Source organism: Plectropomus leopardus, chromosome 23, assembly GCF_008729295.1.
Source record: "Plectropomus leopardus isolate mb chromosome 23, YSFRI_Pleo_2.0, whole genome shotgun sequence".
NCBI lineage: Eukaryota > Metazoa > Chordata > Actinopteri > Perciformes > Serranidae > Plectropomus > Plectropomus leopardus.
In genome coordinates, this window is record NC_056485.1 from 20,172,879 (window position 1) to 20,195,772 (window position 22,894).

The following is a 22,894-nucleotide window of genomic DNA, read 5'->3' on the forward strand; positions in this document are numbered from 1 at the left end:
GCCAGGGAGGCCCCTGGTCTCCTGTCATTAAACAAAAGTGGCCCCTAAGTAAAGCGAGCTGAGTGTCCCTTTGGAAGGGCAAACGTGTATTTTATGGCTATATTGTTGTTACTGATTATTTATTAGGGTTTTGTTTGTTTATTCAGTTGCTGAATTTGCTTTCTTGATAGTTTTCGATGTATCAGATAACCTGAACTGTCATATAGAGTCATGCACACTGACCCCCACCCCCACACCTCACATACATATACACACACACACACACACACACACACACACACACACACAGTCTGCAGCATTTCATAGTTGTGTGCGTACACATAGATATATATAATTTACTAGTTATTGTGTACTTGTTTCATTGGACAGAAAATCATTGCAGAGGGCGTGTGAGAGAGAGAGCGAAAGGTGAGCTCGTACATCACACACACACACACACACACATGCACACACACGCACACACACAGGTGGAAAAGATAATGCGAGATGAAGATTGAAATGGGAGGAAGAATCAATATTTCCATTCAAACGTCTGTTTCATTTTCTCCAGATTAGAGGAAACGGTTCTCTCTGCTCCATCACCGACCAACCAACATCCACAACACTGCCACTGTGTGAGTGTGTGTGTGTGTGTGTGTGTCTGAGACATCCCAGTGTCCTCACAGGGACGGAAACAAAAGGTGAAGACATGGGACGCATGAAGCCACTGATGGCTCACCATAGGTAACAGAAATGTGAGTGTGTTCGTCCACATTTTGTCTCCCTACATCCAATTTCAACTGTCCACAGTGTCCAAATAAACTGTCAACCCTGGAACGGCTGATAAACAGCGCGCGTGTGTGTGTGTGTGTGTGTGTGTGTGTGTGTGTGTCACAATATTTGTCCTGTGTTATTGGAGCTCTGAGGCCACAGAGTCTTCTATAAACATCCAGCTGTGAATTATTCAACAAATAAACAACATCTAACACCTCCACACACACACACACACATTGTATTTGTGCTTATACAAACACAAGCAGCATGCAAACAGAAATATTCATACTAAATATCTATTTTAAAGATGGATAAATGTTATTCAATTCAGCACATAAACAAACATACAAAAAAAAACAGTCCAACCAGGAGACACATATGTTGACACACACACACACACACACACACACACACACACACATACTTGGCATTTCATTTAGTCTCATCTTAAGTGGATTTGGCTGTCGGTCAGTTCAATCGAAGGTGAAACTAAACCTGCCGTCACATCCAATGGCAGGACGACACCTACAGGTTAATTAGAGGAACTGCACTGGAGATACCTGGTCTGCTCGGTGTGTAAAGGTAGGTGTGTGTGTGTGTGTGTGTGTGTGTGTGTGTGTGTTACATCATCATCAGCTTCATCTTTTCTATGAATCTGTGCACTCAAATTATTCACAAATTACAGAATTTGAGAGTTAATGAATCATTCATGCTTGTGAATAATCAAAAAATAACTGGCCTGTAAAAGCTGATTATTTTCAATAATAAATGTGTCAGTTTCTATTTTACTGTTAACTTCAAGAAACTACAACATTAAAAATATGCAAAAACAAAAAAGCGGATCACAACACTGTTACAGGTTCATACATATTTACACATAAATATCTATGACTTTGAGGCAATTTTTTAAGACCATACTGTCTGTGAAATGACCGTCGTTACTGCTTAAAGGTTCTTTATCATTAGTATGTAAAAGGATTTAAAAGAATTCATAAATTGATTTATACTGAGTATTTAAATATATCCAAGGGGCTGTACCTTATTTCTCCAAAAACAACCACAAAATAGGGAATTCCCCAAAACTATGTAAGTCTAAGTAATTTTATATTTTAAATTATGTTACAATAAAATATATATAACAAAATATATAAACCTTTTTAGCACAGCTCATTTTAGCCTTTTTGCTCATTTTCAACTATTTTATTATTTATTAATTTATTTATTCATTAACTCACTTCCTTTTTTATGTATTTATTATGCTAATTTTTGGTACATGTCTGGTTAATTTTCTCATGGCCTTCTCTGCGTGTTTTTGAAAGAAATCAAACCAGTTCGCTCGGGTTTTTTAAAAAGCTACCCAGCAGTTTATACAGTAGTTGAAATTAGCCAAATTTTACCATCTGACACGTTAAAGTTCATCGCTAATTAGTAGGTATTGTAGGTATTTCTGAAATGAGACATTTTGCATGTTAACTATACTATAAGCCAATAGCCTATGCACTTTGATTTTAAATTCATGACTTTTTTAGCGTTTTTACAGAGTTGTATTGATAAGTTAAGTCAAAGATCTGAGTAACGTTATCTGTCGTTGTTTGTGCTAGCTTACCTTCGATGGCTGCTCGGCGCTGTAAATCCGATGATTCAAGGTGTTAACGGTGATATCCAGATGCACGAGGAGCCTTCAGGAAAGCCTCAAAAGTCGTAATAGTCTCTTGTGCAGGTGTACAATCCTTCAACGAGTTAAAAAAGTCCTTCCTCTGTGTACAAACCGCCACACAAACACGGTCAGGTTTAGCGTCCTCCGCTTTGTTTTGCTAACTTTTACCGACTTAGCTAACGTTAGAAGCGAAAACGCGGGAGCAAAAATATCTTTAAAAGCGACGACGGAAATTAAACTCTTCCTCGTTATCTCGCGATATCATTTTGTTAATGAAAGTTGTTTGTTTTATTCGTACAAACTCGAGTTACATTAAAAACAGAGAAGATAGCTTATAGGCTAGCGTTCCTCTTAGCTGAACAACAGCAACACTGCGGTCAGGTGGAACTGCTAACCTCCGCCCCTTCATAAGCCACGCCCCCTGAGTTCATATGCGCGTCAGTTCCGAACGTTCCATAGCAACCATAGCAACCACAGCAACTATAGCAACCACAGCAACCATAGCAACAGTTTCCCTCCAAAACTTCTTCAGTGTTCCTGGTTACTTATTTTAGGTAGAAGTAGACAAAAAATGTTTATTTTCTTTAAATACCTGCTGGAACGGCAACTGTTGCCGATTTTATCGACTGTTGCCGATTTTATCGACTGTATCTAGTTAACAAACATGAGCCTAACTAACTTTAACCCTTTGAAACCTGAGCAGTTTGCCTTGATTTCTATCAAAAACTTGAGAGCAACAAAAGAAGAAATGACCCCGAAATAAACAAGAAATTAGTAAATAAAAAAATAAGATTAAAATTAAGAAAATAATAAATAATAGTAATGATAATAAATAAACATAATATAGTAATAATAATAATTGTATAAGACAATTGCTTGAAAATTATTCAAAAACAAAATAAAAACAATGTTAAAAAAGGGAAAGAATGAAAGAAAGAAAGAAAACAACAAATAAGTGACATAGGAAAAGCTTTTTTTTTTAAAAAAAAAAAAAATAATAATAATATATTGTAACAAAATGTAACATAATTTATACGTGTAGTTATGATAACTATAAATATAGTTTTCTACAGCTTTTCTTCTTTCCCCATGACATCTTTTTAAAATAATCTTCTAAATCAATTAATTTAAAGTCGTTCCAAGATTTTCGTACATTTCTCAAATTTTCGGACCTATCTGAGATATAAATTGTTATTATTTGTATTAATAATAATAATAATAATATAGATTTTGATTACCCACAACCTAAATTCTGTTGAATTGTTCAGTAGTTTTCCATAATTTATTTGTTTGCACAATAAATACATCCAATGTAGGGAAAAGAAAGAAACATAAGAAAAAACAATTGAGTCCAACTGCTTAAAGTTAAATTTTAGGTATAAAATGATTAACAAAAAAAAAAATTTTAATAATCATTTTTTTATTCAAATTTCCCCTTTTTTATTTTAACTACAGCTACCGTTAAAAATGAAGCATTGACTGAGAATATCTGAAACTCTGCCTCCCTCTCGTGGTCTGAATTGTACATTACATCTATTATTATTATTATTTTTATCCAATTTTACATCATAATGAAGTTTGAGAAAATGATCTTTTTATCGTGACTCACAGGCGACTTCACAGCATCACGACATTTTAAAGCTGTAAAACACATCAGTCTGTGTGTTCGATCTGTGTTTATTGATCCACTGATGTGCCTGCTCATGGTTACATAAAGCGACTCCAATACAACACAGCCAGAATCTTACTTCTGGATAAAAATCTGTAAAAACACACACACACCTGAAAAAATGCAAAACACACACACCTTCATCGTCAGCTCAGGAGTCGACAAACACACGCATACACACACCTTAAATAGCAGCTGATGTGCAGCAAACACAAGACAAAACAATAAATGTAAGTCAAACAATTACAGAAACACAAATCACTGACTTTTTAAAAAAAATGTACCTCACATGTATTTACTCATTAAAGGGGGATTTCACTGAATCTGAGACCTCAGGATCACATTTACACCAAACAAAAAAAAAGGGAAAAAAAGGAACAAGAATATGCAATAACTCCTGGACAGTCACTTTTCTCTACAGAAGAAAAAAATTTCCAGATTTTAAAATATTTTAAAATTCTCCATTAGGACCAACATATGGTTTATATTCAGGGTTCACACTCATTTCTACCTATAAATTTCCATGGTTTTTCAAGTTTTTAAGACCCAAAAATTCTCTAAAACGACCATCAAGTCTTCTTATTGGTTTTTTTTTCCTGTTACTATAGAATAGTTTTTTAAAATATTAAAAGATAATGGATTCAGAGCAGGATTTGAATAAAAAGTTTTGAAAACAAATTTTTGGCAATTTTTAAAAAAAAACTTACATTAGAAGGCATGTCTTCTTAAAAAAAACAAATCTTGGCCTTTTTTCTTTAATATTTTGGGTGATTTTTTTTTTTGGTGAAGGGTTAAAAATCACAAAAAAGTTACACCATTTATCACAGCCAGAAACCAAAAAAAATCGAGTTTTGAAATTTCTGAATGAAAACTTGTGTTACAATACAGGCTTGTGAAACAATATTCCATGACTTTTCCAAACATTTTTAAATTGCTATTTGCAAATTGCAAGACTTTTCCAGGTTTTCCATGATACAGGCAGAGTAGTGTGACTGTCACAGAAATCTGAGCATTTCCAAAGGTCCGAAAAATAAATAAATTAAAACAAATTATTTTTAAAGTCCCAGTTTTCAGGCGGAATGAATATTTCAGTAAATACAAGAGTTTTAAAACAGCAGAATTGATAATAAATGTACAAATTCACATTGTGAGGAGATACAGCATGAAAGCTCCTCTGCTAATCTACATTCAACTGAGAGAAAAATGCTTAAATTCCCTTCAGATCTGCAGCTCTGAGGGTCAAATCATCGAGCTCTCTGTTTGTCGGCATACAGCTGTTAGTTTTTCATGTTTTTCAAGACTTAAACTAATGATGCAATTCATTATTTTTCAATTAACTTGATAAATGTCAAATGGTCTTTCAATTTTTGTATGTAATAAACAATCACATAAACCAGATTTTTGCAATTAATCCACTGTCCAAATTGTTGATTAATTTTGTTGATGGAATGATTGACAAATCCTTTCAGCATTACTGTTTTTTTGTTTTGTTTTTGTTAAAATTATGTAAAAATAGTCAAATATGTTAACCCTTTAAAACCAGAGAATATTAGCTTGAGTTCTTTAAAAAAAAAATGGGGAAAATGACCCAAAAATTAGCAAGAAATTAGTCAAATAAATAACCAAAACCATTTTTTTTTTAAAAATCTGTTTGTTTTCTTAGCAAAACAACATAAACACAAAAAAGCCCAGTGGAATGACCTCTGGAAATTGTGGAAAAATATTTAAACAATTCTGTAAAATAATTTTAAATACATTGTGATGATATTTAAAATTATCGCCTTTGTGGACTTTTTTCCAGCCTTAAAAAAAAAAAATCTTCATCTGCTGATTTCTTGCATTTTGCAGAACATGTTTTTGCAGAATTGCTCATTGCCAAAGTCGAATTTCTGAAGGAAAAAGTGACAAAATGAATCTTTAAAAGCTCTTCAGTTTGATAATTGGTCGTAAATGTTGATGCCTGGGCGGATTTCTCACAGACGGCGACGTGTTTCGGACACTTTGAAACCGCGTGTAACAGTACGAGACCTCATTTCAGCAAAATCAGCGACGTGAACGTCACTTTGGACAAAGACGCTGCAGACTGCGTTTACTAAGCGTTTCGTTTCGGGCCGATCCGGGTCGTCCGGAGGCGTCACAGCTCCGTCTTCTGCCCGGACAGAGGCACCGGCGGCTGGATGTCCTCGTCCGACGACGCCCCTCCGTCCGTCTTCTCCGCCGCGGCTTTGCTCTTTTTTCTTCTTCTTCACCTTCTTCTCTTTCTTCTTCTTGGTCGTCTTCTCGCCCTCCGAGCTGCCGTCTCCTCCCTCGCTCTTCTTCCCTCCCTTCTTCTTTTTCTTCTTCTTCTTGTCCTCTGCAATAGCCGCCTGGTCTCCCTTCTTTTTTGGGGTCCAGTCCTCGTTCAGACAGGCTGGACAGACGGAAGAGAGGAGTCGACATAAATAAAAGGAAAAAAGAGACCAAAGAAATGAAGAGGTGTGTGTGTGTGTGTGTGTGTGTGTGTGTGTGTGTTACCTGTGTCCTGTCCTTTGAGGACGTGCTTCTCACATAAATATGTGGTCAGGTCTTCCTCCTGGCTGCCTTTGTACCAGTCTTCAATCACGTCCTCATATTTCTCTATCAACACGTCGCACTGAAACACACAATTACATTTCATGACTTTCATGATTTTAAGGCACATTTTAAGGACCGGACATTCTCTGAAACGACTATCAATATTCTGGCTTTTTTTTTACAATATTTAAAGTAAACATTTTGGCCCTTTTTAATTATTATTATTATTTTTTTTTTATTTAGAAACTTTTGCAATTTTAAAAGAAAAAAAAGACGTAAACACTTTAGACAAATTTCAAAGAAAAGCATTTGGCTTTTTTCATTATCTTTAAACTATTTAAAATTTGGAAAGGCACATTTTCTTTAAAAAGATTTAAGTGATTGTTAAAGAAAATAAAATTGGGATTTTTAATTTCTTTAAAACATTTTTTTGGCAATTTAAAAGAAAAGTTTGGCGTTTTTAAATGTTTGATGATTTTTAAAAGTTTTTTAAAGATTGTAATTGTTTTCTAAATAACATAAAACAAGAAAATTTTAAGTAAAAAAAACAATAAAGACAATTTGATTTAAAAATCAAGATTTTTGGTCATTTCACTGAACACAAACACACCTGTTTTTTCAGGTCGGCCACTTCTGCTGAAGTCTCGTTCCACAGCTCGTAGGGAATATCCATCACCACGTTCACGCCTTTATTCACCAAACCATGAAGGGTGGAGAAGGTCTCCGACATGCCCTGAACACACACACACACACACACACACACACACACACACACACACACACACACACACACACAGAGAAACATTTTCATCCTCAACACTGCCGACATACATGAAAATAACTTCAAATGCAGCTTCGCCTTTAAACGCAGCACAGCTGCACGTTAAATAACATCAACAAATCTCTCTCTCTGTAGTCTAAACACACACACACACACACACACACACACACACACACACGGACCTTGGCAAAGCGGTTGCTTCCACTTCTCTCCTTGTGCAGATTGTACTCTAACAGCCTCTGACACACATTTTCTACAACCTCGATGAATCGCAGGTCTCTGCGGAGAGACGGAGGGAAAAAGATCGGTATTATTAGTCGTGATCGTAAAGTCAGCTTTATTGTTATTTCTGACGTGTTTGTTAAAGACAGGGACTGAAATTGTTTCTCTCCATGTCCACAGAGCCAATAATTACAAAGAGAAAAAAGACGACAGAAAAACAAAAAATCATATATATATCAAATTAAATAATCTGACAATAAAATAAGAAAATATCGATATGATGTGTATACATACGTATATACATATTTAGTGGTAGCAGTAGTAGTGTTACTTTTACTTTTCTGACTAAACTACATTGAAACATTCGAGACAGCGTTTCGGTTGAGCGATCACAGCAACAACACGGATGTGAACGCAAACACAGAGAAGCTGAACTCAGACAGAACGACGACGAGGTGCAGCTGCACTTTAGGAAAAGAGTGACTCTGCAGAAAAACCTGAATATTTACTTTTTAGGCCCTTTGAAACGTGAGCAAATAGTCCTGATGTCTTTCAGAATAATAGGAGGAATAACGTGGCTCAAAAAATTAGCACAAAATTTGTAAAAAAAATATATAAAATAAATAAAACAATAATAAAAAATTAAGAAATTATCTGAAAATAAGCAACACAAAATAAAAATTAAAGAAAAAAAAAAACAAAATAAAGAATGTGATCTCAAGAAAATGTTTTTCTTATTATTATTTTAGTTATTTTAATTGTTGGTGTTTTATAACAAATGACAATAAATAACTTTTGACTTTTTTTATATGATCAAAAATATAGGGAAAAATACACACGTGTGTGTGCAACATAAATTTATTTATATATTGTAAGAATTAATAATTAAGTTTCTGGACATTTTTCCCCTATATTTTTGATAATATAAAAAAGTTATTTATTGCCATTGTTATAAAACAACAAATAATAATTATGTACTATCATTATTATTATTATTAATTTATTTTATTACTATTATTGGCACATCAGATAAATAATAAACAATACTGGGCACATCAGATGTGTGAAATATGTAAAAATTCTGCCTTCTTATTTTCAGGTCTTTTTTTTTGTCACCTTTTATTCATTTTTTTGCAATTTGCAGACATTTTTTTCATAGTTGCTCATTGCGTTTCTCATGTTTTTCATATTTCAGAGGTTTAGATGCTGGCGAAAGGTGAGATTTAAGACGAATTTAAACATTAAAACGACGGACAAAAATCACACAATTCTAACTGGACATAACGATGATTGTGAAGGTAAATTTGGGCAAAACCTGATGAAGGCCAGCAGGAGTTAACTGTCAGGTGAAGAGTGTTAGACTCTGTTACAGAGCTGCTGCAGAGACTAAACAAACACGTCTAATAGAAACTGAATTCAACATATTTTTTAAAGTCTTGAATTTGTGAGTTTCAGACTTTTTTGGGCTCAAAGTCGACGTTATCTCACAGCACCGACAGCAGCTCTGCGGTTTCCTCGTTCTATAAAAAGTTCCACCAGAGGAACTGATCCTGACCAAGTTCCTGTCCCCTGCTGCCTGAGACAGAGACACAGAAAGATCCAGAACCAGCAGCAGACTCTGTCCCTCTTCACACAGCAGCTCTGAAACCCTCTTCTGTCAAACGGAGACACTCACGACTTGTTGTATTTGATCGGCGGCGCCCCCTTGCTGTCGATGAAGCGGTAGTTCCTGTTGATGACTTCTTTGGTCTTCCCCGTCTCATCGAACGCCAACTTCATCTCTCGATACTGACAAACTTACACACTGCAGAGCGAAGAGAGGTGACGTTTTTTTAACAAAAAAAAACAAAACCAGATTCTTCAGACCTGGAAAAAACACATCCTTCTTTAAATAAACACCATTTACTGTTTTTAAGGTTGTCTGGATTCAGTTCAGAGACTCTGCAGGTTCCTGTTGGTTGTTTCAGTCCGCATGAAATGTAACGCTCACATCATCAGCCTATTACAGATATAAACGTGTGGGGATACATGAAATATCAGAAATACAAGCTCAACTAGAAACTGTGTCACTTTAAAAAAGAGAAGTAATAACAACTTTTCAACTGTGACACGATGCGAGAAACATCCTATAATGTGAGAACTGTAAACGTCCAAAAATCCAATAGGTGATCGGAAATCCTAGAAACATCCTAAACCTTAGAAATGTCCACAAATCTTAGAAATGTCCTAAAATCTCAGAAATGTGCTAAAGTCCAAGAGACATCCTATAATCCTAAAAATGTCATAAAATTCTAGAAAAATACCAAAATCCGAGAAACATCATAAAATCCTAGACACACACTAAAATCCAAGAAATGTTCTAGAGTGCTAGTTATGCTCTAAAATACTAGAAATGTCCTAAAAAATAGAAATGTTCTAAAATCCTTAACATGTGCAACAATCCTAAAACCGTCCTAAAATCGGAAAAACGTCTTAAAATCCCAGAAATGTCCTAAAAATTGAGAAACATCCAAAAATCAAATAAGCGTTCTGAAATCCTAGAAACAGCCTAAACCCTAGAAATGTCGTAAGATCTTAGAAATGTGCCAAAATCCAAGAGACATCTTAAAATCGTAGAAATGTCCTAAAATCTTAGAAATGTGCCAAAATCCAAGAGACATCCTAAAATCGTAGAAATGTTCTAAAAATTGAGAAACATCCAAAAATCAAATAAGCGTTCTGAAATCCTAGAAACAGCCTAAACCCTAGAAATGTCCTAAGATCTTAGAAATTCCCTAAATCTTAGAAATGTCCTTAAATCTTAGAAATGTGCCAAAATCCAAGAGACATCCTCAAATCGTAGAAATGTCCTAAGTTACAAGAAATGTCCCAAAATCCCGGTCCTAAATGTTGGGGCTCTGACCGAAGTCCAAAAAAAAACCAACAAGTTGCGTAGACTCGATCCACAACCCCCCCACCATGCACAACAAAAAAAAAAAAAAAAAAAAAAAAAAACCCCCACCCCCTCCCAATTCATGGACACCAAACTCAACGTATACCGGCACGGCATTCTGATAATAGTCCACAAGATCGGACCGGAACAAACTAAACGAAAGAAAAAATATCCCCACCCCTAGAACCCCATGTCTATAGATCAATAAAACTAACACACAACCGATAAGCTTCAACAACTTAATCCGACCAAGCAGTACACATACCAGGTTTTTCTTACAACCATGCGCCAGGCAGCGCTGTGAGCGTTTACGACATCGTATGAGACACTCAATGAGATTAAAAGACCCGCACAATCACAACCTCCAGCCGCCAAGATGCAACTGCGTTACTCAACAATTCAAGAGCCTAGCAGAACACTAGAATAGCAAATTGTGTCCATACACTACCTAGTGAACAATACAAAATTAGTCAGGGGGGGGGGGGGGGCAAAAAAACAAAAAAAAGTCACACAAATAAGACAAGAACTCCACTCACGCACCATACCCTCCCCAGCCCCCCCAACCCTGCAATCATGATAAACGTTCCACCAGGATCCGCCCCCCCCCCCTTCATTTTTCCCAAATGTGGCCCCCACACAAAGCGTCCTGACCGTGCCCCTGGTTCTGGTATGTTGTGGTTTGACATGTAACGCGGATCTGTTAATCTGAGTGGTTTAATTATATAACAGCGTTTCCTTAGTTAAAACCCCGCACACAGTTAATTACAGAGACATTAAATCGTTTCCTCGGTGTGCTGTGGGCCCCCGGAGGCCCTCGGAGCCTGTTTCGGGGAACCCAAACTCTGCTAACGGCCGCAGTTACCTTCACATTTTGTTGGGGAGATGAACCCAGTCATCGTCCCCTGCACTCTTCGCCGCTCCGACCGACGAGATTATCGACAAAAACGACACGTACGCCGCTAAAAAATCATGTCGTCGGCTCCGTCTTGGCTCTTTATTTACTCACAAATGTCGTTTTTTACTCCTAAAAAGACGGAAATAACCGTTTTCTGTCGGTTTCTACATCCTCCTATGGTTCCTCACGGCTGCAACCAAACCGACAAGTGCTCACTTCCGCTATGGGCGCGACGGGGACGCTGAGCTGCGGGCCAATCAGAGAGGGAGAAGTGGCAGCGGCTGGACCAATCAGAGGCAGAGGAGGAGCAGAGAGCGGGGGTAGGGGTAAATATGAAGATGTATCACTCTGAGCCTTTTTAAGGAAACGGGAAGTGAAACCAGCGATGGAGGAATTATCCAGTTTACTTTCTTCCAGTACTAATACCATGTAATACCTACATGTACACCCAAATACAATGTTGAAAAATCTTGTTGAAAGTATAAAAGTCCTGCTTTGGAAATGTTACTTTGGTAAGTAACTAAGCATAATCAGGAAAATGTAATTAAAGTATGAAAAGTAAAAGTAAAAATTGCCCCCACCCAACTCAAAATTAAATGAAAAAATAAAAATATAAATAAAATAGTAGTAGTAGTAGTAGTAGTAGTAGTAGTAAGTACGTTAAAAAAAAAAAGATATAATAATAATTAATAAATAAATAAAATGCTTGTTCTTTGGCTAATCCATTAATTGACAAATTTGACTAAGTAAAAATTAAATAAACAACAACAACAACACCCCAAAAACTCAGAATTACCAAAATTCTTCTGTATTAGTATTATTATTTTTATCATCATCATCATCATCATCATCATTATTATTATTATTGTCACCATTATTATTATTAGTAGTAGTAGTAATAATAATAATGATAAAATGTTTGTTAATGAAGAAGTTATGTTTATGTCTTTAACACCGGTGTGATGTCAGTTTTTAAAAATCAAGTCTTGTGTCTTCATTATTTTATATGAATCTTTGACTTCAGTGTTAACCCGTTATTTTGCAATTTTCAGTTTTATCCAACAGAGGGGGCCATGCACATACCCAAAGCACAGCAAGTTATCACCGGTTATGCAACACTGAATTTAAAACGAACCCTGTGTGTGTGTGTGTGTGTGTGTGTGTGTGTGCTCGGGGTGCCCTCTCAGGACCACCGTTATCAGAGCTCTGATATGTAAACACCGGGTTGCTGCCGACGGTGACACGTGCTGACATTTCACTGGTTTGGGGTCACTGGACTTAAACCAGCCGCTCGCCACGTGCCAATAGGTGAGTGTGAGTGAGTGTACGAAAGTGTAAAAAATCAGATGGTGGGGAAAAATGCAGCCGTTGTTACGTTTAACAATGACAATAATCATTAAAAATGAATAATGAGCCGTTATTGTTACAGACTGCACACAGCAATGAGAATATCCTGTCATTTCATTTCATCACAGCAGCCTAATACACGTTTCTATGATTTTGGGTTTATTTCTCGGATTTTAGTACATTTCTCAAATTTAGGTGATGTTTCTCGGGTTTTTAGACTTCTCTAAGATTTTAGGATGATTCTAGGATTTTAGGACATTTTGGGGTTTTTGGACATTCCTAGGACTTTTGGATATTTTTAGGTGTTAGGACAGAATGATTCTGGGATTTTAGGACATTTCTAAGATTTTAGGAGATTTTTAGGGACAATTCTAGGATTTTTAAGATTTTTTTAATTTTAGGAAGTTTCTCTTATCTTTGGACCTTTTAAGTATTTTAGGACATTTCTAGGATTTGAGAACATTTCAAGGATTTAAGGACATTTTTAGGATTTTAAAGATTTTTTGTAATGATTTTAGAAAGTTAGTATTTTAGGACATTTTTCAAGTTTTTCAAATTTTAGGACATTTCTTGGATTTTAGGACAAAGTATGAAAATAATTCCATAAAAAGTGAAAGCTTTTCACCGAGACATTGCTGCGTTTCCTGTTGGGGAAATGCCCTCCACAACTAGGTATTTTAAGCCGAAACATACTACTTACCAAACCATGACCAAGTGAAAATCTCACCGCAGCATTGTTAAAACACAAAAATTAAATGCATTTAATGTATTTAATGTATTTAGTGCGTACGCTACATAATACTGTGCAAACGTATCTGTGGTTTGCAGACATGTACAATGCAAACCTTTTTTTCTGGCAGTTGTGCTGGAATGAAAATTTGGCGTCATGTTTATTGGCGGGTAGGCTTTCACATAATAGGATTTTACCTCAGTATTTTGATGCATAACGGTCACAATAAATTGGTAAGAAAAGAAATAACAACAAGGAGGAATGTGCAAATTATTGAGAAAAGAGTGCGCAACAACAAAAACCTCTAATGGAGTAACACGTCTGTGAGTGCACATGCATCCTGGGGGACATTGTCAATTTGTGTGCTTGAATGTGTGTGTGACTGCATTTATGTGTGTGTGTGTGTGTGTGTGTGTGAGAGAGAGAGAGCGAATAAAGTGCTGTGTTTCACAGTAAGATAAGAGCGTTTCTCAGTAGTTCAATAATAGTCCAGTTTTTTTCTGAGAGGTGCTTCAGTTTACTGCTGCCTGCCAAAAGGACAGCCAGCTTCTCATTCCACAGCACACACACACACACACACACACACACACACACACAAACACACAGATCGCTGTGTGTCTCATAGCAGAACTTGACACTGAGTTGGTGGAGGGGAGGTTGATGTAGAGAGAGTGAGAGAGAAAGAGATGAAAGCTGGTTTTTATTCAGCGGTGCAGCCCACACAACGGGCAAGCGAGGGCTTTGTTAAAAAAAACTCTCATCTCTCTCTCTCTCTCCGCTGCTCTCCTTTTCAGCTGTTCCTTGAATAAAATAATAATACATTCAGATTATATAGCAGGTTGTTGAAAAGCTCTCTCGCTCTCAAACCAGCTCAAAAAAATGAGGCAGCTTTTAACAGTTTGAACGCACGAACACAGACGCTGATCTGAAACAGCGACACCAGCCCGATCGCTAAAAGCATCCAGACAAGAGCGAGAACAGAGGTGATCAGAGGCTTTGTGATAAAACAAATCATGTTTTCAGTGAACATCTGAATGCTGAAACACTAGTCATCAGTAAGTTATGAAACATTTACATAATATAAAAGTCTGAAATTTGGGCAAAATGCGAGAAGAAATTCAGCGAACGTTAAGCCCCACATTTCACAGTTACTGCTGTTACGCTGGTTTCCATTCCAGTAGTTTACAAACGCAGAGTTTCCATCCAAATGTCGCACAAATTTAAACAGTTTAAAAAAAAGAAAATAGGAAATAATACACCAACACGTTCTCAGCCAAAGTCGTCACTCATTGCCGCTTTTGCGTCTACATGTTACGCTCCAGGTATCCTTCTGCGCTCTGAGATGCCGAAACTGTGATGTCAGCAAAAACACATGGCGACCAACGTCAACAAAAGCACACGCTGCCATGGATGACTGAGGTTATGGAAAGACGGCAGATGTTGACCAAAATGTTACAATTATGTTTTGTGAACTAAAACACACACTAAAATATCATGCAGTCAACTTTCGCGTCTTTATATTACGCCAAAGATATCCTTCTGCGTCTGCTGTTGATGAAAGAGTAAATCGACGCCCAACCACATTATCTCGGTGCTGACTTCGAGAAATTTGACCTAGTACAATTTCAGCCGGACTAACATGTTTACACGTATTTTAGAAGTCGAGTTTTAGTCGGATTAACACAATCGAAATGTACTTATTGGTGCATTTGCAGAGATAATGGCATGAAAAGCAGCTGAAATTGCTTTATATCCGGCCGTGGTTGTGACAGGTTTTTTAAGCCAAAATATGACCTTTTCTGCCTCACTAAACCTGACCATGCGGTAACCACAGAATTGTAAAAACACAACATTTTAAGGATAATGTACATATGTAACATCCATGGCGTGCAGAAATGCCAATATTTTATCTGGTGTTTTGAAAGATGGTGTAACAGCATAACGTTTTTCCTGCCCTACAGCAACTCACAAGGGACATAATACAGAACCGTGTGTTAAATTTTCCATTTTATGCAACTACGGGGGCATTTACATTAACAGAATCATCTAAATAAATAAATATCTCTTCACAGCACAGTGCATGTAAACCTCCTACTGCTTACATAAGTTCAAATCTGCTGCACTTGACCTGATTTACATGGATCCAGACTCTATCTGGCATTAGATCCTCCAGTCTTTATGGTGAGCGAGTCTCTCACAACTCGCTGCACTCGCTCTGTCAGAGGAGACAGTCGGAGACATCTCAGAGTGAGTCCTCGTCTCAAAACGGGTCTAAAAATAACCCGAGCTGCAGAGCGGGAGCAGACGGAGCGAGAGTTCCTGTTAAGAGCGACTTTTGTCGACAGTAATTTGAATTTGTAGCTTCTTTTTATAGACTTTAGCAGGTGTTTGGAGGCTGAGACGGGAGGGGGGATTCTTAAAATTAAATCATGTGAAAGACGCTGCTGCTGGCAGCAGTTTATCTCTGCAGGTGAACAGGAGTTCATTTTAAGATCAATTTCTGTTCCATCTCTCATTAGCTCGATTTCTCCTCTCTAATATGAAAAAGTGCTCACCTGAACTCACCACGATTTCACCCAAAACTCTTCATCATCTTATGCAAAATTTTTGTTTCTTGCTGTTGAGTGCAGCATTTTTACGCTATTTCAGGAAAACATTTTCCATTTTAATCATGAAAATGAAAAAAACCCAAAACTATTCCCAAGGTTTGTGCCAAAATTGGAGGTGTAAACATAACTGTGTAATATTTGATGGACATAGTTACCATGACCTCACCCACTGGTTTGTGGACTCCCATTTTGAAGCCTCTACAGTTTTATTTTGCAAACAGAGGTGACCAAATTTTTGTCAAATGGGTAAGGCTAACCCTATAATCTGCAACTATCTGGATGTTAGCATGTTGCATTTACACAATGGTTAACTGTGATGATGATAATGCTAATTTTTGCTATTGAAAAACAGGCTAAAAAAACAATAAAACATCGAAAAATGGACCATCAAACTCCATAAAGGGTCTTTAAGTACAACAAAATTCTGAATGAGATTTTTTAGACGACCACAATGTTACAATTAACTCACAGAACTAAAAAATACATCTCATCCCAAATCATCACGTTGCCGCATCAACATATTACGCTCTAATTACCCTTCTGTGTCTGCTGTTAACGTTCTGGGTTAGCGATACTGTGATGTCAACGCAAGCATATGCTCGGATGATGCTGCATGTGGTTATGTTTAGGCAACAAAAGGACATGGCGCCCAATGCCGGGACGTCAACAAACGCACACACTGGCACATGAACATGATGGTTAGGATTAGGCAAAAGAGGCACATGGTACGGCGTAGAAAAAATACATCACATTCAGACAAGAAGCGAACACCAGATTCATGCTTGAAAGTCCTAGGCTTGTTGGATGCATGCACTGCTCATCCTGCCCGCCCATCGGGACACTCGTACTCTTTATATTACGTCATTACCAACAGCTTTTCAGCCCGAAGCTGTCCAGCGGCGTATTGTGCAGACTTGACAGGCTCTGTCCGGCCACATTCTCAAGTAACGCCGCCCAACATCCTGTAATGCCGTCCAGGCCTTCAGGCAGCATGTAACGACACTGCGGGTGGTTCTGTTCGGACGTGTTCTCAGCTGACATCATTCAGTGGCGTATTATGTAGACACAAAAGGTGGCTTTTGGCGTCAGGATCTTACACCAAAAGCACTGCAAAAGTTGCAGTGTTTGACGACTCCAGAATGACAAAGGGCTTCATGTGACGAGGAACAAAAAATCACAGCTGGTAGAAATGTTCCCTTTCTTCTATAAATATCAGTGTTGGTAAATATGGAGAAGTTGATGATTCTAGCGCACGGCTTTACATCTGCTCCACGGACAATACTGTACACGCTTGAAAAACAACACCTGGAAGAAGATCAGCTCCAAAGTTTGGATTTCTGGTGATCAGCTTCAGATGCAAACTGCCTCCAAACCCATGAAAGTTGGCGCCAATAGTAGCAGCCAGCGACTGACCTCACATTTTCCAGGTGGTTAAAGCCCCGGCATGGTCCTGGCCCTTTGGCAAATCCACGCTGGCTTCATTTTTCAGTCCTGAGGAGGTTGGCACTTGGTTGAGAAGAGTTGCTTTCATCTGCTTCCCAACCTTTTTGAGCATCAAATACCTGAAATCAGCAGCTGTTAATGCTGTTTGACTCTGAAATAATCTGAAACCTAAAACAAAAGATGAAGCAGCAGACTCAAAGATCAGCGGAGATTGAAAAGGGATTGGAGTTAAAAAACAGTCGGACCACAGCCCAGTTTTCTAAGGATGCCTTTATTAAAGAGTCAACAACGTGCGCTAGCCGTCCGGTTCTAGAAAAATAACACAGTCATACATTCATCCATGTGGAAATCCCAAAAAACAAAGAAAAACAAGGACAGGTTTTTATTTTTAAAGCTCAAAATCCCTTTAGAAGGTGAGAGGGGAACCTGAATGATATACTGTAGTGTGTGTATATATGTGTGTGTGTTTGTCACTGTGTGTGATGAGTAGCAGCGCCAAATCATTTCGGCGTTTTCGGAACAGGAAGTCAGATTTTTTTTCACACAGCAACGAAATAACGATGACGCATGATGAGATTATTGATCAACACAAAAAACTGAAACATTACTCCTTCCAGCTGGCGAGAAACGTTCCCAAAACATTGGCTAACTTTAGTTAAAAGTTGCAATAATGTTTTAAAGAAAACATTTTAATCTAATGTTCAAAGAACGTTTTAAAGATGTTTATCATTTCGAATAATGTTTGTGTACGGTTAAACAAAGATGTAACGTTATAACTGCAACAATCTGAGGATGTTTTGGTAATGTTGAGAGAATGTTCTTTTATAAATGTTCCCACAATGTTACCTGAGAACAAAGAAAGAACATTTCCAAAGTCACATTCAAAGAATTGAGGCCTGAGATTTTCATTTTTAAATGAAAATATAAGGTGATATATTAACAAAAAATATATTTTTTAACATTTTTTATGTCTATAGAGAATGTTACCCTAATTCTGCTGCTTTTCAGTAACACATTAACCTCCGAACCTTCTGACGCAGTGTTCACAAGTATCAGACTGGACCAACAGCGTTAAAAGACCTTTTCAAGATAATTTTTTGCCAAATTTAAGACTGAGCTTTGTACGAATCATCCTTCTTATTCAAGCATTGCAGGTAAGTACAAAGATAAGTATAAAGGTAAGTAGTATATACGGTGTCATGCAGAGGTAGGTTTCATTTAGGAATATGCAGTCACCAGAACAAAGTGTTGATCATTGCATGTAGTGCACAGCGTGCACCACCAGAGCTCAGTCTCTATTGGTGGAACAGGCAGAAGAGTCAAAAGACACAGCTACACCTAGTGGTGGAGGGAGAAGTTACAGGACTGTAAACAGCCGGCAGCCAACAGGTGGATCATGCAGAATAACGGCATGTTTTTTACATCTAACTCGGTAAATTAAGGATTTTTTTCGACCAAACTTAAGCTGGTGATTGTTGGGACAGTGGACTTACTAACTAGATTACTAACAAGAGTAACCAAACAGTTTGGGTTTTATGTTGTCTTTGTCGAGTTTGAATAAAGCTTGTTTTATGAGTAAATGAGGTGATTAAGCCTTTTGGGTTTTTGTTGTGTATTTATTCGTCTGAAAATACTTTGAAGTTTGCGTTTTAGTTAGTTAATGAGGAAATTAAGCCTAATCAGTTTTGTGTGACAAAAGAAAGTTAAATTCAAATTAAGTAGCGCACTCACTGTCCGGGGTGAGATGTTAGTGCTGCACACTTATACCGTCATTTTCTATATAACGCCGGGAAATTTCGGGAAGGTATGAATTATTAAACACCCAAGCGTACGTCTTAACCTTTCCAAAAATTAAAACCTCCTCTGACGCTCTCTCTGTTTTACAAATGAGAATTGAACGAGTGTGTTTCATTGTTGAAGCTGAGTGTGTGTCTGCAGGTAGTCCCGATGGATTCATGTGATGCAACAATCCTCCTCTCTCACACACACACACACACACACACACACACACACACACACTTCAGATCTATAACAGAGGACAAGACTGTTGTCCTCACTTGCCTTTGAGGCAGAGTGAAGCCACATAGGACTGCTAGAGCAGTGTGAGTGTGTGTGAGTGAGTGTGAGTGTGTGTGAGTGTGTGTGTGAGTGTAAGTGTGTGTGTGAGTGTGTGTGATTCACATTAAAGAGATCACACAGGGTTATCAAAGTGGACTGCAGGCTGCTGCAGCCGCCTCAAACGTTTACAGCTCAGCAGCCGTGTGTCTGTCTGTGTGTGTCTGTTGTCCCATCTGCACCTTTAGAAGACACGTCTCCTGCAATGATGCTCACACACACACACACACACACACACATACATTGTAAACAAGTGTTATAGATATACATCAATCATAGGTTCAACACTTAATCATAGAATGTGGCTGGATCAATAATCCCGGTGCCACGCGAGCGAGCACACACACACACACACACACACACACACACACATTCTGCAGCAGGTTAAAGAGACACAGTGGGATCACACAAGACAAATCGATATTGATCTATAAGAGTGATTGATTATCATCTGTGCTGCCTAATAACGTGTGGCCCTCCAAGTCCCATCTATACTGTATGTGTGTGTGTGTGTGTGTGTGTGTGTGCTCGCTCGCTTGGCACCGGGATTATTGATCCAGCCACATTCTATGATTAAGTGTTGAACCTATGATTGATGTATATCTATAACACTTGTTTACAATGTATGTGTGTGTGTGTGTGTGTGTGTGTGTGTGTTTGTTGTCCCATCTGCACCTTTAGAAGACACGTCTCCTGCAATGATGCTCTCTCTCTCTCACACACACACACACACACACACACACACACACACACTCACACACACACACATACATTGTAAACAAGTGTTATAGATATACATCAATCATAGGTTCAACACTTAATCATAGAATGTGGCTGGATCAATAATCCCGGTGCCAAGCGAGCGAGCACACACACACACACACACACACACACACATTCTGCAGCAGGTTAAAGAGACACAGTGGGATCACACAAGACAAATCGATATTGATCTATAAGAGTGATTGATTATCATCTGTGCTGCCTAATAACGTGTGGCCCTCCAAGTCCCATCTATACTGTATGTGTGTGTGTGTGTGTGTGTGTGTGTGTGTTAATAAGAAGCGGTGACCCTGAAGTCTCGGTGACAGATATCCTTTTAATCGATCAATACTCTTCGGTCTGCATCCCTGAGTTCATTTCAAAATAAAAGTCTTCACTTAATTCAACAATAAAAAAAAAAATCTCACAGCCCTCCGGCTCGGTGCATGCGAGGCGCCACGTGCCCCTGATTATGGCGGGGTGGTGACATGCAGGCTGGTTGCCGTGGTAACCGAGAGAATCCAGGCGCTCCGGTTTATCTGCAGTTTCAGTCTCCGAGTGTGTGGTGAGCTGAAGTGGATATTAAATGTTGCATGTTAGGTGAACAGCAGCATTGTTTCCAGCATGACACGTGACATTTATTTCGTTTTAAAAGGTCACGGTTTCCTTTCCTGAAATTTAAACTGCTCTAAAATATAAACGCAGTTTTCCGTTACATTATTAAATAAAAATATATAATTTAATAATGTAACGAAAAAATTAAAAGAATTGTAAATATAGTTTTCAGGGACATTTTGTCTTGTTTTTTAATTATATCCAATAATCCACTGTAAGCCACATTTTATACTTTTTTTTGCAGTTAGTGGGACATTTTTTGCCAAGTTGCTCATTATGGGTTTTTCTTGTGTTTTTAAAACAAATGCAAACAATTTTCACATTTTAGAGGTTTAAATTCTAGTAAAGGGCTTCTGAATGGAGCTCAATGGAACTGCTGATCCAGGTGTTAAAGGTTCAGGACTTTTTAGGATCTGCAGGAACCCTGGCTGAGCTTCTAGTCCGGGAACTAAAACTACACGTCATTTTTTGCTTTTGAAAACACAGCGTAAGGTGTCGTTTTCCCCGTGAGAACAGTCTGGTGGTTAAATTAAGGGTTAAAGCTGTCTGTGGGTTTTTTGGGGATGTAAAACGACATCAGATGGATTGTTTTTTAAAAATCGACGGGTGTCATCACTAAACACTCAGCTGCACGCACTCTGCCTGCGCCAGGAAGCCCGCCGGCGCCTGGCTCTGGACGTGACATTATGATTACAGGATGCTGAGCGGGGTAATCGGGTCTCCATGGTTACACTGTGACATTTTGGGATGTTGATTCATCGAAAAAGGGTTGAGGCTTTCTGCCGCCGCCGCTGCCAAGACAGCTGGTGGTGAGGTCGCGGCGAGAGAGTGTGTTTGTGGAGAAAAAAAGGAAAGGTGCGGAGAAAGAAAATGGGCGAAGGCGCTGATGGAGACGGTGAAGGACTCTGGAGAGATCTAATAACGGGCGAAACATTTGGCCAGGAGCTACTCATCGCACGCTGATATTTCCCGTGTGTGTTTCTGTGTGTGTGTGTGTTGCAGGTAACGGTGTTTCTTTTTTTTTTAGTTTTTGATCAAACATGCATAATTTCTCTACTTTGCCTCTGACAGTCGTAATATTAACCAGAGTAAAATTCAACAGCCTCTGCTCATGCCAACTTTTTTTGAAGTCGCCGCGCTGAGCGACCTCAAGAGAAAAAAAAAATTCTGATGAAATTCTGGTGAAATTTCCCTTTAAAATAGATTTCCCAGATAAAAGGCAAACTCGTCTCCTCCGTCTCTTCCTCTCTTACCTCCTCCGTTGATTCCTCTGTCCTCTCTTTCATTCATCCATCCATCCATCCCTCCTCTTCACAATAAACATCACCGTATATTTTAATTCGTCAGGTTAAAGTGTACTTATTAAGGAAGAGCTGAACGAGAAGCCAGGATATCGTAGGCAACTCAAAGAGAAGCAAAGACAGTCTTTAGAAACCAGAATAGTCCTCATTACTATTATTAGAAGTCTCTTATTATTATTATTATTATAGTTATTATTATTACTAGTATAACTGGTATAAGGATAAAATAAAGTTCCTTGGCCCTTGTTGATGCAGAGAGAGAGGGTGCAGGCTTTCGACACCACGTCGTTCCCTTACATCCATCCACAGTTAAAGGGGAGGTTATTCCATTTGTCCGTTTGCAATTCGTTGTGAAAGCGGGGCTCATTCCATTTGGCTGAAGGTAAAAGTGAGGCTCGTTCCATTCAAATTCCAGTGGTTCTAATTCCATTTTTTAAAACTCGGCTTGCAGGTTTGAAGTTTGGTTAAAGGGAAAGAAGAAATCAAGTGTTGAAAACTAAACTTTTCACG

The 22,894-nt window shown here is 38.1% G+C and overlaps 1 protein-coding gene across 1 annotated transcript; it reads right to left on the reverse strand.

Moving 5' to 3' along the window:
• Positions 1-6,127: 6,127 nt before the first annotated feature.
• Positions 6,128-11,525, reverse strand: cnpy3 (canopy FGF signaling regulator 3). Its single transcript, XM_042512476.1, is given in 7 exon segments — positions 6,128-6,315; positions 6,317-6,489; positions 6,594-6,711; positions 7,243-7,365; positions 7,596-7,692; positions 9,311-9,439; positions 11,430-11,525. Coding segments are annotated over 6 exon segments (717 nt in total). The 5' UTR covers positions 9,415-9,439; positions 11,430-11,525; the 3' UTR covers positions 6,128-6,213.
• Positions 11,526-22,894: the final 11,369 nt, after the last annotated feature.